This window comes from Calypte anna, chromosome 1 (assembly GCF_003957555.1).
Source record: "Calypte anna isolate BGI_N300 chromosome 1, bCalAnn1_v1.p, whole genome shotgun sequence".
Classification (NCBI taxonomy): domain Eukaryota; kingdom Metazoa; phylum Chordata; class Aves; order Apodiformes; family Trochilidae; genus Calypte; species Calypte anna.
The window spans coordinates 92808761-92825302 of NC_044244.1; the positions used below are offsets into that span (position 1 = coordinate 92808761).

General features: G+C 38.0%; 1 protein-coding gene across 1 annotated transcript in view; it reads left to right on the forward strand.

Moving 5' to 3' along the window:
• The window catches only part of KITLG (KIT ligand), a 57218-nt gene that overhangs the window by 14922 nt on the left and 25754 nt on the right, over positions 1 to 16542 (forward strand). Inside the window, exon 2 of the mRNA XM_030451225.1 lies at positions 12323 to 12436. Within this exon, the coding sequence (XP_030307085.1) occupies positions 12323 to 12436 (114 nt within the window). The remainder of the gene's footprint in view (positions 1 to 12322; positions 12437 to 16542) is intronic.

Below are 16542 nucleotides of genomic sequence, written 5' to 3' on the forward strand. Positions count from 1 at the left end.
ACGCTTAACTTTACACATTTCCCAGGGTAATATTGTGAAAAAGCTTCTGGTTACAAAATTACTGTATTGCTATGTAAATGAACAAAGAACAATAGGATTTTTATTGTGACAAGTGAGATCAACAAACTCAAAGTCCTCATTTTTTGCCGAATCTCCTGATAAAGCAATATGAAAACTTAGCTCCAAAGGCAGGAGATGCAGGTTTGGTTTTTCACATTTGTTGGTTTTTTGTTTTGTTTTTTTTTTTGTATGCTGGCTTTCAAATGGCTTGCCTGTAGGCGCTTTTAATCTTTTCCCCTGAAAAATTCTCTTCCAGAATCTTTTTCCAGTTTTTGTAACCAGTGACCATAGATGATTGTTAAAATGTCTACAGTGCCTGTTTATGAGGCCAGAAGGCAATTTCATTGCCTAAAACATGTGTTTTGTTGGAAAAAGAACATGGTATGGAAAGGGTTATGTATGTTTTAAAACTCAAGCTGTTTCTAACAAACTAGTCATCATTATGTGAATTTTTCCTCTGCATATTCCCTTATGGAACGTATTAGGTCTTCTAGTGACTTGGCATATGGTTTTGTATGCAAGATGCTTGTAAAACAGGCATTAAATCTGTAAAGCCACATTTCTAAACCATGAATGGTATACAGGCACATCATTAAAAGACAATGTAGCAAATTTCTTCATGAAATGGAAAAAAGTTAGAAGGAGAAGAAGCTCAAGCTTCTCTATGCTAGACCATGACCTGGCCCTGTTTCTGTGGCTGAGTTGTGTAATGGCATTCTTTCATTCCACAGTAGAGCAGTGTGTGAAGAGTATTTTTCATCCCTGTTACATGTTCCAAGGTAATCATGTAGGTTTAGAATAGTGCTTATAAAAGTATCTTTCGATTTTTGAGAAAATTATTAACATCTTTTATTACTTATGTTCAAGATTTTAGATGTCACTACTGATGATGGTAGGAAACTTAAAATATCCCTTGGGTATTTCCCCAAGATTTAAAGCAGCTGAAAAGCAGAACAACCTTCGTTCTTCAAATATTGTAGCTGGTGTTGAAAACTTTGGTCACGGACTTGGCTAAATATCTGGTTGTTTTATTTGTTTTTTTAATCTTATCAAAATGCAAAATCACTTTCCTCACCAATAATTTACAAGAGAAAAATACATGTCGCATGATAATTAGAAAAGGTTTCAAATGAGGTTTTGGAGATCAAAGTGAAATCTTCTCAGTTGCAGTGGATTGAGATTTCCTGTTACAGGCCTTTTTGAATTCACACAGGTGCTACTGTCTGGAGTGTATCCAGATAAGCCAGCTTTTGTGTGCATAAATTTGGAATACCTTTTATGTTGGCTATTTAATCAATGGGAGAAACTACTCTGACTAAAGCTATACTTTTTAAAAGTTGTGTGACTTTAAGTGTTGGTTTTAAGTTGTTCAGTACTCTTCACTTCAGAAGCAAGCACCTGGCTGGATACTAGATCCATTGTAATGGCCATAACAATGCTCAGTAAGAGGTAGGATAATCCTCTATTTACATTTGCTGGAGAGAAGAGCCTTTGTAACTAAGGTATTAACAGAGAGTAAATACATACAATTTGCAATCTGAGAGGAGGTAAGAGAAAGGGAGTGCTTTGTTTATTTTCCATAAGTTTTGGGGGTTTTATGTTGCTTCTATATCATGGAGCACTGGAAGTCAGATGGGCTTTTTAATTAGGCATAAAGAAGACTCAGATAATAGGATTTATCTCTATAAATACATCAAACTAACTGGAAAGATGGGAGTATAACTACATAAGCAAAAAAGCAGCGTTACCATAAGAACACATTGGTATTACCTGCTATCAGGACACTTAAATTGGACAGTACAAGGAGACTTTTAATCATCAGAGCAATGAAGACAATATCATAGAATCATCAAGGTTGGAAGAGACCTCTAAGATGAAGTCCAACCGTCCTCTCTACAACGCCTAACCATTAACCATCCACTGCAGCACCTCATCTGCCTCTCTTCTGAACACCTCCAGGGATGGTGCCTCCACCACCTCCCTGAGTATCCTGTTCCAATGTTTAACCACTCTTTCTGTGAAGTAATTTTTTCTAATATCCAACCTGAACCTCCCCTGGCAGATCTTGACCTCATTTCCTCTTCTCCTATCACTGGTCACCAGGGAGAGGAGGCCAGCACCTGTCTCACTGCCACCTCCTCTCAGGGAGTTGTAGGGAGCAATGAGGTCTCCCCTAAGCCTCCTCTCCTCCAAGCTGAACAGCCCCAGTTCCCTCAGCCTGTCTTCATAAGGTCTGTTCTCCAGACCCCTAATCACCTTGTTGTCCTTCTCTGCACCCTCTCCAGTACCTCGATGTCCTTATACCAGGATTCCCAAAACTGCACACAGTACTCAAGGTGCAGCCTCACTAAGGCTGAGTATAGGGGCAGGATCACCTCCCTGGTCCCGTTGGCCACAGTGTTCCTGATGCAGGCCAGGAGGGTGTTTGCCTTCTTGGCCACCTGGGCACACTGTTGGCTCATGTTCATCCAGCTGTCAATAAGCACCGCCAGGTCCTTCTCTGCTGGGCAGCTCTCCAGCCACTCCTCCCAAAGCCTGTAGCACTGCTGGGGTTGTTGTGGCTGAAGTGCAGGGTATGACCTGATTGAAACTCATGCAATTGACCTCAGCCCATCTATCAAGCCTGTCTAGATCCCTCTGCAGAGCCTCCCTCCCCTCTAGCAGATCAACACTCCTACCCAACTTAGTGGGAGTGTCTGCAAATTTACTGAGGGTGCATTCTGTCCCCTCATGCAAATCACCAATAAATGATCTGTGACATCAAAGGAGTGGTATATAACAGGAGCCTTCCTATCTTAGGAGTTGCATTAAGCCCACAGTGACTTAAAAAACTGATAACTACTATGGGATGGGGCAAAGAGAGTCAGTCAAAAAGATTTATGTTCCACAAATACCATTTTTTTGACTAACGAGGAGGAATTCCTAGACCTATCCTTGTATTTAGGAACTCAGGTTACTGATACCATTTGCTTTGGTCACAGATGATGCCTTAGCTACTCTGGATGGACTGCAGAGCACCACATTTGCCTGATGTTGGTCATGAGATCTTCAAAATGGCAGAGGGACTGAGGAAAGCTTCTAGAGCTCAATCCCATGATCTTTATCATGATGCAAACTGTCTAATTTATGCAACCTCTGTTTCTCACCTCATCTGAGTGGTCTTGTAGACCACCAGTATAGACAGCAACTGTAAAACATCAGAGAATGAATTGTCTCATGATATATAGTACAACAGTGTTAACAAAAAATGCCATCCTTCAGTTCTGTCAAAGTTTACACTAGTCTTGGCATATCCAAAAGACCCAAACAGCATTGTTTAATCACATCTAAGCTTGTAATTGTAAAGATGTAATACAATTAAAATAGATAGATGAAACACACTTAATCTTGAATTCACTGGCCTCCAGTTTTAATCTGTGTTCATCAATTATCATTTTCAGAATCATATGGGTTGGAAAGGACCTCTGAGATCGTCAAGTCCAACCCTTAATCCACTGTGGTTTCTAGATCACAGCACTGAGTGCTACATCAATCTCTTTTTAAAACTGTCCAGGGACAGAGAATCCCCCACCTCCCTGGGCAGCCCATTCCAATGCCTGATCACCCTCTCTTGTAAAGAATTTCTTCCTAATATCCAACCTGAACCTCCCCTGGCAGAGCTTAGGTCCATGCCCTCTTGTCTTACTGGGAGCTGCCTGGGAAAAGAGACCAACCCCCACCTGGCTACACCCTCCTTTCAGGGAGCTGTAGACAGTGATGGGGTCTCCCCTGAGCCTCCTCTTCTCCAAACTGAACACCCCCAGCTCCCTCAGTCTGTCCTCACAGGGCTTGTGCTGGATCCCTTCACAGCCTCCTTGCTCTTCATTTTGTAGTGAGGTTTCTCTGAGCAGGTCAGAGAAATAAGTTCTGAATTCATATCCCTATAAAGATAGTGGGCCTACCAGAGATGTTATTAAAGAAATTCAGAGTTCAGAAATGGAATAGCATCTTTCTGAGGACATGTCTTTGGTTTAAGACCAAGTTGACCAGTATGTGATTTGTACTTCAAAACCCATCCTCTGATTATCCAAGGAAGCATAAAAGCATTGAAAAGAAAGAAAAGGAAAAAAGGAAACAACAGAAAGAAAAAAAAAGTCTAAAAATCTTCTAATTTTTATAAGAATTCTTTTTCCCCTGACATTCTTTTTCCACAGACTCAAGCATGAACTGAAAACTCTTCAGATATATAATACAGTTTACTTTCTAGCAATGTTTATAGACATGAAAGAGTAAGAGTACACTTAGCCTGTTTTACTTCGTACTACAAATTAAGTACTAGGGAGGACAGAGACATTTTCATCATGGATGTGAGTTTCATCATATGCCAAGTATCAAAATAGCTAAGTTCTTGATCATTTTATTTTTTTGTTTTGTGAGTGTAATAGTTCTCTTAACCCAAATTCCACATCCTTTATAGCAGATGGTAAGAATTAAAGATCCAGTACAGAATTACAGTAGCAACTCTTATTCCATTTCCCTTACTTGTCGTTGAAGATCTACAATCAAAAAGGGTGGCTCTGTAAACCTTTTCATTATAACTCATAAGAATATTCAAGTTAGTGGATTCTTTGCACAAATTTGGCAAAGAAGCGAGACATCTGAACTAGAACTTTAATTAAGTTTTATACTTAAGAGAAAGTCTTTTCATTCCCCAAGGAAGTTAGATCCTCCACCTCCATACAGTGTGAGACTCTTGTCATCCTTGCCAAGATAATCTTGAATCTTACTTTGCCTTCCTCTTTAAGTTACTTAAAAATGCCTTTGCTATAAAACTCTTTCATAAGTTCCCAAGAGAGGAAAAAAAAAAAAAAAAAAAGACAACTTCCTTTCTGGAGTTTGTGGGAGTGACTCAGTCAACTGAATTCTGGTCTTCTGCTTATTTCTATTTTAACTGTGTTGCTATTTTGTATCTCAGTGTCTCCATTCACAGAATAAAGTAAATATTGGTCTTTATTACTCTGAAGTGAGATAGAAAAGTGTAAAATTTCAGTATAAATCCTGGATGGTTGTAATGGAACTTTACAATGAGAGGAAAAAAATTATCTCTTGCCAGTACATATGTTCTAAAAGGACTGTACAAAGTGCAGGACTTCTGAAGGTCTTCATAATTTACCACTTAACAGAAAGATTTCTTTCAAAATATATGTTTGGGATTTTTATTTTTTACGTTCTTCCAGTTGGAACATTTTTGTCCACGAAACTCCTGGCTCTTTACAGATCTAGAATGCCACCTGATGGATGATTATCATTAAATATTTATTTGATCTCTGTTAACACAAGCTCCAGAGGCAACATCCATATATAATTACAAGTCTCTTGGTAACTTCATTTCCCAGTGTTTGGGAACTAAACAAACTGGCTGTCATCCAGGACACATTTAGGATGCATGGAAACTGCCTGAATACCTGATTGTCAAGTGAGATTAAAAAGTGGACAAAATTTATTATGGAACAGATGACATTTTAAAAGAGCCAAAGCCAACATTTTTAGGATAGCCAAATACTTTACAATGGTATCCTTACAGGGACTGAAAAGAAATATATTAATTAATGCATTAAAACCAGGATTTTGTAGTTTTACTGAACATGATTACAAAACACCTGGATTACATATATTTGCAAGGCAAACCCTGTATTAATTTACACTTCTTGCTTACCATGTTTGTCTTGGTTCTAGCTGAAACACACAAAGCAAACATAGCATGTGGTTGGTTACACCTCTCCTCAGTGCAACAAGTAGCACATTGGCTGCTTCTGCTCTGCAAGGAGAGCTGGAAGGTGCAGAGGATAACAACTGGCCTGAGGTTGCATGAAATGAAGTTGGCTTTAGTCTGAGCATTTTCCCAGTTTTCCCAAGATCTGGGTGGTGGGAAAGAGTAATGTGATTAATTGTTTTCTCAGCAAAGTAAGATCATTAGCTTAAATTTGTCTCAGGAAAAGGATGCGCATAACTTGGCAGAAATAGAGAATGGTGGCTCCTTCTAGCTGAAAAAAAAAAAAAAAAAAAAAAAAAGTGGTAAAGAAACAGTAGTTCTGCATTAGTCTTTAGCAGGTTTGGGAGTATTTTTATCCAATGACCTTAATAGATTTATTTCTGATTCATTAACAGTTTAGAAAGAGAACAAGGTCTCTAAGCATCTCGATACAGCAACTGGATTTTCTTTTGCACATGTGGATGTGAGAGTCCAGCTAATGTCACTTCAGCAATCTGCCATCAAATGGATAGTTACCTGAAAAATCCTGTTCTTATCAGTTCTTATTAGGCATTTCAGAAGTCTCTTGTAGGAAAGTAAATTAGGGTGAAGAGGTTTCATATTTGTAGACATCATGGAAAAGCAAATACAGAATTGTCACAAAAAGATCAAACAGCTGTGAAAGCAGACTGACCATCAAGATTATTTCAATTTATGGGGACAATGACACATTTGCATGCTTATGCTTTTAAAAATAACTCATTAATTTCCTTTTCCTTTTACCTCATGAGGTCCTGTTGTATTAAGTATTTAGATATTAAATGCAGAACTGGGTAGAAGAGTATTCTGCATTTTGTAGATAACTGAATATGTGTTCAAATATTTTCTGTCTCAGGCATTTCAAAACTTACTCTGAAAATGACTGACCAGCATTTCTGCAGTCTGTGTTTAAATCAGAACCTAAATAAATCACTCTGACACTTCCTGATGAATTTTGTTTACTTTTATCATCATTCTTCCTACTACACATTGTTAAAAAAAAAAAAAAAAAAAAAGAATAGTATCAGTCAGTGGAAAAGTATGCATCTGCTTTTTGTAATCATAACAAAGCATGTAGGGCGTGATCCAGGGATTTTTAGGTGTCTTACCCCAGCATGGTGACTCACTGAGCTGGAGTCTGCCTCTGTTTTGATCAATGGACTGCCAAAAGGTTGTTCAAAAAAACTCACATGTTGACTGGGGAGTTTACCAGAAGTTAGGGTTCCCAGATGGAGGAGCATGTGTGAAACGAGGATACACAAAAACGTTCTGATGCCTGTGCAGTGAGCATGTCTTTTTCGGGTTCGCCAGTGTGAACTGCATAAACATTCTGAAAAACAAGGATCAGGAATACCAGTGTATCCCCATTTTCCTTTTCTGGCTTGAAAGCCATCGTAAGGGGAAGAGTGTCTCTGGCAGCAATTAGGAGGTAGGTATCAAAGGAACAGATGCCAGCTCCCAGGAGATGGAATTTCTTTGGTTAGAGGAAATCTATATACTGTTACTTTTGGTGAGACTAGTGCCAGTGTTTTGAAGGACAATGATGGGTACATGCCGGCCTTAACACTTCAACCATACATTATTCAGGGATCTGCAGTGGTTCATTCAGGTATCTCCTGAAAGTATCTCCGGCATACCTGAGAGCATGTAGAAACCTTTTCAGTTCAGATGTGCTTACCAGAATAATTCACTGCTTCCAGAACTAGGTGGTCATGGGTGAATTTTTTTCCATACCTCACTCCCTCTTTTGGGACTTTAGCAATATTTAGCATTTAAGTTGTATTTAGGCACAGCTGTTTAGAGTGCTAAAGTTAGCACTGTCATTTGCATAGGTGAAGGTATCACTGAATACCATGAAAACGGGAACTGGATTCCATTAGAATCATAGAATTGGCTGGGTTGGAAGGGACCTCAGAGATCATCGAGTCCAACCCTTGAACCACCATTGCAGTTGCTGGACTATGGCACTGAGTGCCACATCCAGTCTCTTTTTAAATATTTCCAGGGACGGAGAATCCACTACTTCCCTGGGCAGCCCATTCCAATGCCTGATCACCCTCTCAGTAAAGAAATTCTTTCTGATATCTAACCTAAACTTCCCCTGGCACAACTTAAGACCATGCCCTCTTGTCTTGTTGAAAGTCATCTGGCAAAAGAGACCAACCCCCACCTGGCTACAACCTCCCTTCAGGGAGCTGTAGAGAGCGATGAGGTCTCCCCTGAGCCGCCTCTTCTTTAGGCTGAACAGCCCCAGCTCCCTCAGCCTCTCCTCAATACTCATCTTTCAGTTTAAGATTTTTCCACACTGACAGTAAATTTCTTAATTGGTTAAAGACAATTCTTCCATGACTTTAACTATCTCTATCACAGCTAAATTACTAAACATGTTGTCTAAGACAGAAGTTCACAATCTGTGCCTCTGCAAAGCAGCAAGCAAACACTGCCTGGGGAGCCAATATTGAGAGATGTTCCAACCCCAGCATTAGCAGAAGTGAAAAATAAATTTTGGAAGCCTGGCCCAGGGTGAATATTGTTCTACTTTGTCAGCTAACCATACTGCAGCTGTAACTTAATTGGATTGGTTAATTGGATTATTTGTTCAAGAAACTGGGCTGAAAAATTTCATGGCTAACATGATTTGAATGCAAGAAATTTTATAATGAAGAACTCATTTGTCTGTGTAGTTCCCACCTCTTCCCGTGCTCAATGTCAGGTATTTTTGTGTTTTATTATTGGCAATTTTTCTTGGATTATTGCTCTCTATTTATGATTTGAATTGTTAGCAGTACAAACTAGATGTTTGGAAATCTCCAGAATTTCCAAAGGTTTGCTTCTTTAGCAATGTGGTATTCCCCTTGCTGCTTTCCATATAAGGAGTTAGTTAGCTGCATGTTAAACAGTGTATAATGTCTTTCATAGCATACTGTAAAAAAGATGTTAAAGAACTCATTTCAGCTGTCTTTGTCAACACTCCAGATAGCAAATGAAGAATATAAATGAAAAAGTTGTTGATTTAGAACTGAAAGGAAGACCTTCAACACACGGAATCACTAGCTAGGGCCCTAAAATGTACTTAGAAGAAATGAGAGATTGTGGCATACAGGCAATAATAATCTGCAGAATGACTAAAAGTATATACTTTGAATCCTTAATTTGAATTAGCCTTTCCAGTCTAATAATTACCTTTTTCCCCTTTTTGCTAAAGCAACTTAAATATTTGGTATTTAAGAGATTTCAGAGTTTGAAAAACAGCTGAATATCTTTTGAGCCAAAACCAGGAAAAGGCCCATTGATGTACAGGTCTACCTCCTGTCTGCCATGTATCCTCAGTTTAATGCTAGTAGATGATGTCTGATTAAATCCTGTGGCCATCTTTGAAAATCCCACTTTGGCTTAGAAGTATTTATATATGGAAATCTGTTATGAGTGCTGTGTTGGTAACTTTCAGTTATGCTTAGTAAAATGTAAAACTGGAATCTCTATTTATAACATTGTTGTTTAAGGTTCACTTTTGTTCTGTCCTTGGTTTAATTCAGTCTATTCACATTTTGCTCAAACAGCAGGTTTGGTCATTAGTAAATAACATAATAATAACTTAGCTCTTTGATCTATACAGTCCTTACATATAATGTGCCTGTAGGCATGTGGAATGTAAATATTCTGTAAGTGCAAATAATTAAAAGATTTTGGATAATAGGCATGTTGAAACTAGAGTATTTTGCAGATTTTCAGTGCCTGTTGGATAACAGAGAGAACAAATAAGCAAGAAAAACCTCAAATCATCTCAAAATTTACAAAGACTTTATTTTTAATAGCACTTATAAAAATTACTATGTATTTAGATCCCATTATTTACATAGGAAAAAAGCATATTCTTATTGATTTGCATAATTATAAAATATGTAGTGATTTTAAGGTTCATGTATGGGTTGTCTTTAGATCTAGCAATATGATAATTGACAAGATGCATCAGAGTTCTGGTTTTATTTGGAGTGTGATGCTCCTTTTATTAATGTTACCCAGGTGATCTAGCAAAAAAGTATTTCCTGGTAAAGAATTTTGCTACTTTTAAGTTAAATATCATCCTATGACAGTGACACAAGCCAGTGAACAAATTCCATCTTCTTTTACATACTCAATATTGGGGAACACAATCCCATCTCCAAAGACCATGCCAGGTAAATGTCCCTGAACCCCAGTGGGAGTAATTGCTCGTGTACTGTTTAACTCTGAAGGTAGAATAATTTTTTTGTTAATTCTTGAAAGCAGTATAGTCAGTACACTTTGGAGCCGGTTGTCATTAATATAGCCTGTTATAAATAACAATTCTGTTTCAAAAATCATAGTGGAGAAGAAGTTGGCTAACTTGAGGTCCCCTTTGGTTTCTTCTGTGATTCTGCAGCTTAAGTGAGATGTTTCTCTGACCACTAAAAGATTGTTCTTAAACAAATTTGAGCTCTTATACACTGCAAGGTCAGACTAAAATGTCTTTTCAAAGACTAGCAACATCTTCATTGCATCTTCCCAGAGTGTGTGTTGTTCATACATGTATAAGTGCAAAGCTTTGTACAGCATAAGATACGGAGATTTTGTAAGTAAGACTTTGTAGGTACTTAACTCTCAACTCTTCACATAGGTAGTTATTTTCAATAATTATTGGTACAAATATTAAATTCAAACTGTTTCTAACTCCTATAGGCATCCTCAAAAGGCATACTGCATATTGAATGTGTACTTTCTTTGAAGAGTTTCAATATCTTTGTGTATAAGTCTACCCACCCTCCTGAATCTGTGGTGTCTGACAGTACAGTTTAAGGACAGCCAAGTTCAGGCTCCACCAAAACAGGCAGTCCTGGTTTGTCTCATCTGTAAAAAAAGCATTTCTGCTGCCTCAGTTACCTGGATCAGAAAGCTATCTACCTTAAAAATAGCACAGGAAAACAAAAATTGAAGTTGTCTGCCTGGTACAGCTGGCTAAACCATCTCATTGGTGCCGCTGCAAAAGGAAGGGGGCGGAGGCCTAGATTGGCTTTTTCATCATCAGCCCACACTGGTTTTGCCTAAATGAATCAGGAAGCCATGTTTTATAAAAGCAAATGACCAGTTTTACTTGAGATGTAAGAGAGATATAAGATTGAAGAGATATAAGGGAAAGATTTACTTGTCATTTAGCAGCTCTAGGGAAACTGCCAGGCACTGTTCTGTCATGTTTAGTAGCTCCTGAGTGATCTTTATCATCATGCTTTCTTAGCCTCTCTAAGTGACTATAATACTACCTAATCTTTCAAATCTGAGATCTTCTCTCTTTGCTTTCCTAGAGAGCTTCGTCTATGTTGTTTGATTTGCTTTGGTCTTAAATGGAAAGGTTGGATAGCATTTGAAAGGCAAGGCTTGAGATGGGAGCTCTCTGCCTATCACAGGGAGCAGACAGGGCTAAGGTGCATCACAGTTTGTGCAAAAGCAAATTCTGGGCTTAGTCCTGCCCTCATGGAGGCTCGTGAGCCTGCACAGGCAAATTCCATACTTGCAATAAATGTACACCATCATCAGCTCTTGCTGACAGATTCAGTCAGCTGGCACAAGAAGCTTCGCAACCCGAGGCAACTTTTGATTATCCATAACTTAAATGCCTTAACATTCTGGAACTAAAGATCTTCAGCTTAAACTTGGCACGGGGCTCTGTGGGAAACCAGCAAAGCACAAGGAACAACAGAAGGCGAAGAAGTTCAGGCAGTGTAGCCAAGGAGACACCCGTGTGCATCACAGCTAGTTATCTGGTGCTTTTCTGGCTGTCTCATAAGCCTGTGTGAGTACATTGCATTGCTGTTCCTAGTAGGATTTAGGAGGGGAATGTAGTGCCAAAGCCAGGCTGCTGCTCCTGAGAGACCAGGGTACGTCACTTAGAGAAAATGCCTATTGCTTCTTGAGATCCTAGTATCTGAGCAGAGTCCAGTTGTGGTTTAGCTTGCAGTTTAAGTACCCAAATGTAATGTCTATGATTACGAACTTTCTCCTTTTATCTTACTGTGGTCTGGTATAATTTTGTTCCTTATCATCCATTATCACATTAGAGGCACAGTCTTATCAAATACCTCATCAGGTGAATGAGAGGTATTTAGTTAACTTTGCATTAGTGATGAAGAACACTGAAAAGTTTGTCTCCTTCTCTTCTTTAGCATCTGTACACTTTGCAGAAAATCACCTAATCAGAATCCTGCACAAATAATCTCATGGCTCAGTGTCAGGTTTTCCATTATTAAATGAAAGGTTCTTGCTTCTGGAAAAGATCAGTTAAGTGCATTTCTCTGGAACTGTCCCATGAAGATTATAGTATAGAGGTATGAGTAGGTCCTTATGAAGGATGAAGAGTATTGTTGTTGCATCTAGGCTTTGTAGATATGAAAAAAATTACTAAAAAATCTTTTGTTACTACATGTTTGGAGATGTCTTACTTCTTTTTTTGTTTTTTTTTAAATTTCTTTTATTCAATAGACTTGGATTGTCACTTGCTTTTGTCTTCAACTACTCCTGCTTAATCCTATTGTAAAAGCCCAGAGTTCCTGCGGGAATCCAGTGACAGATGATGTGAATGACATAGCAAAATTGGTAAGTAGATTTTATTTAAAATCATTCTTTATGTTAAACACTAGTCAGTCCAATGGCACTTACACTTTTAAGAAAAGTTAGCAAATCTATATTAGAACCAGAGGAATATTGAAAAAAAATTAATCCAGCAAAGTCTATCATTTGATCAAAAGCAAAACCTTTATTTCAGAGACTGGAGAATAGATTTCAGAGTTCATTGAAGAGATGACCTTCTTGACCAAGCTGGAGTACATATGTGTTTTCCTTCCTCCAGGCTTCCTCAGAAATTGTCTGGGATCAGATTCCTTCCCATGCAGATGAAAGATTATTGTCTACGTGTTACTGATTTTTACGTAGCAGACTGGCGGCAAACACAACTGAAAGGAAATGGAAGTCTTTACCTTGGATATATGGGAAATTTGTGCCTTATACAAAAATAGTGTGATATTATACATCCTTGTAGCAATTAAGGTCATAGCAATTGTGCAGCTCTTACAGTTTTTAGGTGTGAGTGACCTACACTCATTACATGTCTCTCTATTTGCTGTACCTAGAAGTTCAAATCTGGAGGACTCAGAGCTTCATGTAAGAACTGAATTAATTTTAGTACATCTTAACTCCTACTTAACTGGACACTATATTATCCTAGAAAACTGCATCTTCCTACATGAAGGCAGTTGGTATTTAACTCCACAGAAATCAGTAATTATGCCAATTTTCAGCAGTGCGGGATCTAACACCAAATAATATATACGGAACACTTAGCAAGAATACCTTTATCTACTTACTGACTTCAGCTGAAAATTATGGCTTCATTAGGGAAAAAGCAGTTGCAATACCAGTGTTAATACTATCAAAATCTTAATTTGGAGTGCCTCTCAATTGCTACCAGTGAAGTGTTTTTGTTTTCTTAGGACTGGCGCATAGTGCAAATCTCTGGATATGCTCTATAACCCTATTCAGATGCTTAGTGCTTGACATTAGTCCCTCTGGGCAGAATTCTTAAGTATTGACATGTTTCTTCAAGATAATATTTCGTCTCTTGAAAGAGTATGAACGTGTTGAAAGCATGACAGAGCAATAGAACTCCTGTGAGGACTGGTGAAATTGTCTAGTATAGGGTTAGCAATAGCTTTTTTTCAATTATGTATCTTCAAAACAAACACTTTAACCTTCCCTTTAGAGCAATTCGATCTTCAAGAATGTATAAATATAGTTTACAAAAATTTGCATTTCGCTTGAGCAATCATGCTTTGCTTTTCAGATAACTTATGAAAGAAACAATATAATAAAAATTAGTCTTTAATTTGACTGTGACTTTCCTTATCGTGCTCCTACATCTTCCTCCAGACTAGTCCAGCAACCACAATTCTTAAAAACATCCCTGCAGCACTGTGTTTCCATACCCCCTACTCTCCTCCACATCCCCACACAATCAGCATGGTTGGTAGTTCCCTCCCATGTCCCTAAGGCATGATGCTTACCTGAGCAATATTTTTGACCTCTTGCCAAACTTATAGCCCTTTTTGCTTGGGCTGAGCAGGAAGGACTTCATGTGGTAACCATTTTGGTGTCTGTGCTGCTTGTCCAGGAGGAAAACCTCTGCCAGCTTACAGCTGTTCAGCTTACAGTGTGCTTCTGCTGCTGCCAAGCTTGAGCAGAGTGGGGTAGAGCTGAGCTCCTCCTTACTCCTCAGTAAGGATGCTGTACAGTTCTTCTCCTGACTTAAACCCATACCTTTCAGATCTCTCTACCAAATGCAAAACTTTGGGTGAAGTTAAATAGCAAGTTCAAAGATAATTTTGAGTAGAGAGGTACAAAGCCCAGACACCTGGATTCTCTGTTTTAAGTTGTATAAACATCTGAGAATGGTTTGAGGAAAGTCTGTAACCCTGCTTTGTCTGTCTATCTGTTAACATTTGCATAGATTTTTCATGTGGAAATGACTTCTAAAAAGCCACTTGAGAACTGAAGAGATAACATGGAAATAACTTTAGAATCTTAAATTTAGTTTAAGAAATCTTGGTTTTGGTTAAACTGACTGTATAGCAAGTAGGTCATTCTCTTTTGAAATACTGCATAAAGCTTGACAACTTGACATTGAGAAGAAAATGAAAAAAAAAATATATAATAAGGTTTTAAGTATCTTTAAAACAATATATTATTACCTGACAGTATGAGTATGAGACAGGAGAAATTCGCAGAGAATACTGAATTATCACTTTACTTTGCTAAAAAGTACTATTTCTTTATGCTATATGAAGTATAACCTTAGTACACATAATCTGGACTACAACATATATAAAAATATAATTCAAGAGACCCTACACCTCTTGTAAATTATTAAAATGGTGTTGTACCACTTCTGCTTTTTGAAACAAAATGTACTCATTGAATTCGGCAATGATATTCTGATGACTTATATGTTCAAAATTATGTCTGCGTTCTTTATTGATCCTTTTGGCCTGAAAGTCTTTTTTCCCACTGATACAGTTTGTTCTAATAGGACATAGTGTCTTTAATAAATGTCCTCACATTCCATGCTCAGAACAAATTGTACTGGTGAGGATTTCACTCTTATGAGTACAGTAATTGCCCATAGTTATTGTGATGTTATCCACAAACTCTGTAACACTTGCTGAGAGTGGTCTGACATTTCAAAAGGCTTTATTCTCCACCAAACTGGCATCATCTTTAAACCCTTTTGTCCACAGTCATGAGTGTAGTCCCATACCTATGTGTGATAAACTTGCTGCTCAGCAGCAGTATGCAAGTCCCAGTTTAGGATATTGCCTCTCTTCCTCCTGTCTCATCACAAGTGCTCAGACATCATCTTAGATTCAGTATGGCCTGAATCCTCCACTGAGGTGGATTATGATTTCTTCATCTCCACAAAATGTTAAGTTTTCCCTGCGCCTATTCTTCTCACTGTACAAGTATATCACCATCTCTCCCCAGCCATTAAGGTCTATAACAAAGTTTAGCATTTTGGCTCTTTCCTTTTCACAGACCCATGTATGTTTGCTTTCAAAACCTCCATAGTTTCTCACGTCATAACAGCATTTATTTGGTTCTGGGTTTTTTGTTCTAAGAGCTATAAGGCCCCTGTATGACTGACTGAAAAATTCTGAACGTGGCTGTGACTGTCCTCTGCTCTAGGGATATGATAAGAACATGCCTCAGTTAACACTTACTGTCAATAAAGACCAGAGACATCTATTAAGCCTAAGCTATTGGAGAATAAATAAGGCACACTGAGCAGTGCTTGGACATGTGGGTCATTTGCCTAATCAACTTTGTGTTGAGTAATAAATTGGGGACAGATGTATGGTGTAACTTGTTTTCAGTGGTGTTAATCTGGATTTTCACTGGCGTCATACTAGACTCAGAGCAGAAGCTAGAATCAAAAAGAAAGAGCAGATTCAGTAACATTAAGGTGTCTGAGCATGAATTAATCTAAGACTGGTATCTGTTCATACAAAAAATTACTTGTATTTTCTGTAAGACTGAATTTATTCATATCTTTAGAACATAATTGTGTCATATGAGGAATGTGTCCCAAGTGAAATGGTTTTAAGAATCAAAGAACAATTGAACAATTACATTTTGTTTGGTCTTTTTTTTTTTTTTTTAATAATGAGAACTTTAAAGAGCGTAATTTCATACCTATAGGGAACAAAAGTATTTAGAGAGTATTCATTCTGCATCACTAATCACTTGAACTCCTGCTTCTTTTTAAATGAAGATGTCTGGAGGAAAACACAACACTTGATGAATAAATGTTCTGTATTATGAAACTGCAATTGCAGCCCCTGTCAATAAAGCTTGTCCCCATTGCTCTTTTCAGCACAGTAACTCAACAGAAAGCTGCATGAGTCTGATTTTGCATACGAATTAGGAATCTGTTGTATAAAAGTTTGTTAAATATGAACATCAGACTTGAAAAGTAGAATTCACTGAGCTATGCAGTACATATAGAATGTACCACATATTTTGGTTTCATCCATTAACAAAGTATTTGAAAAGGCATGCCTCAAACAAGCAATCTGGTCAGGAAATGTCGACTTTATGTTTGGGCTTCCAACATTCAAAAGAAAAAAAATTTCACCTTTCTTCCAGGATCTACT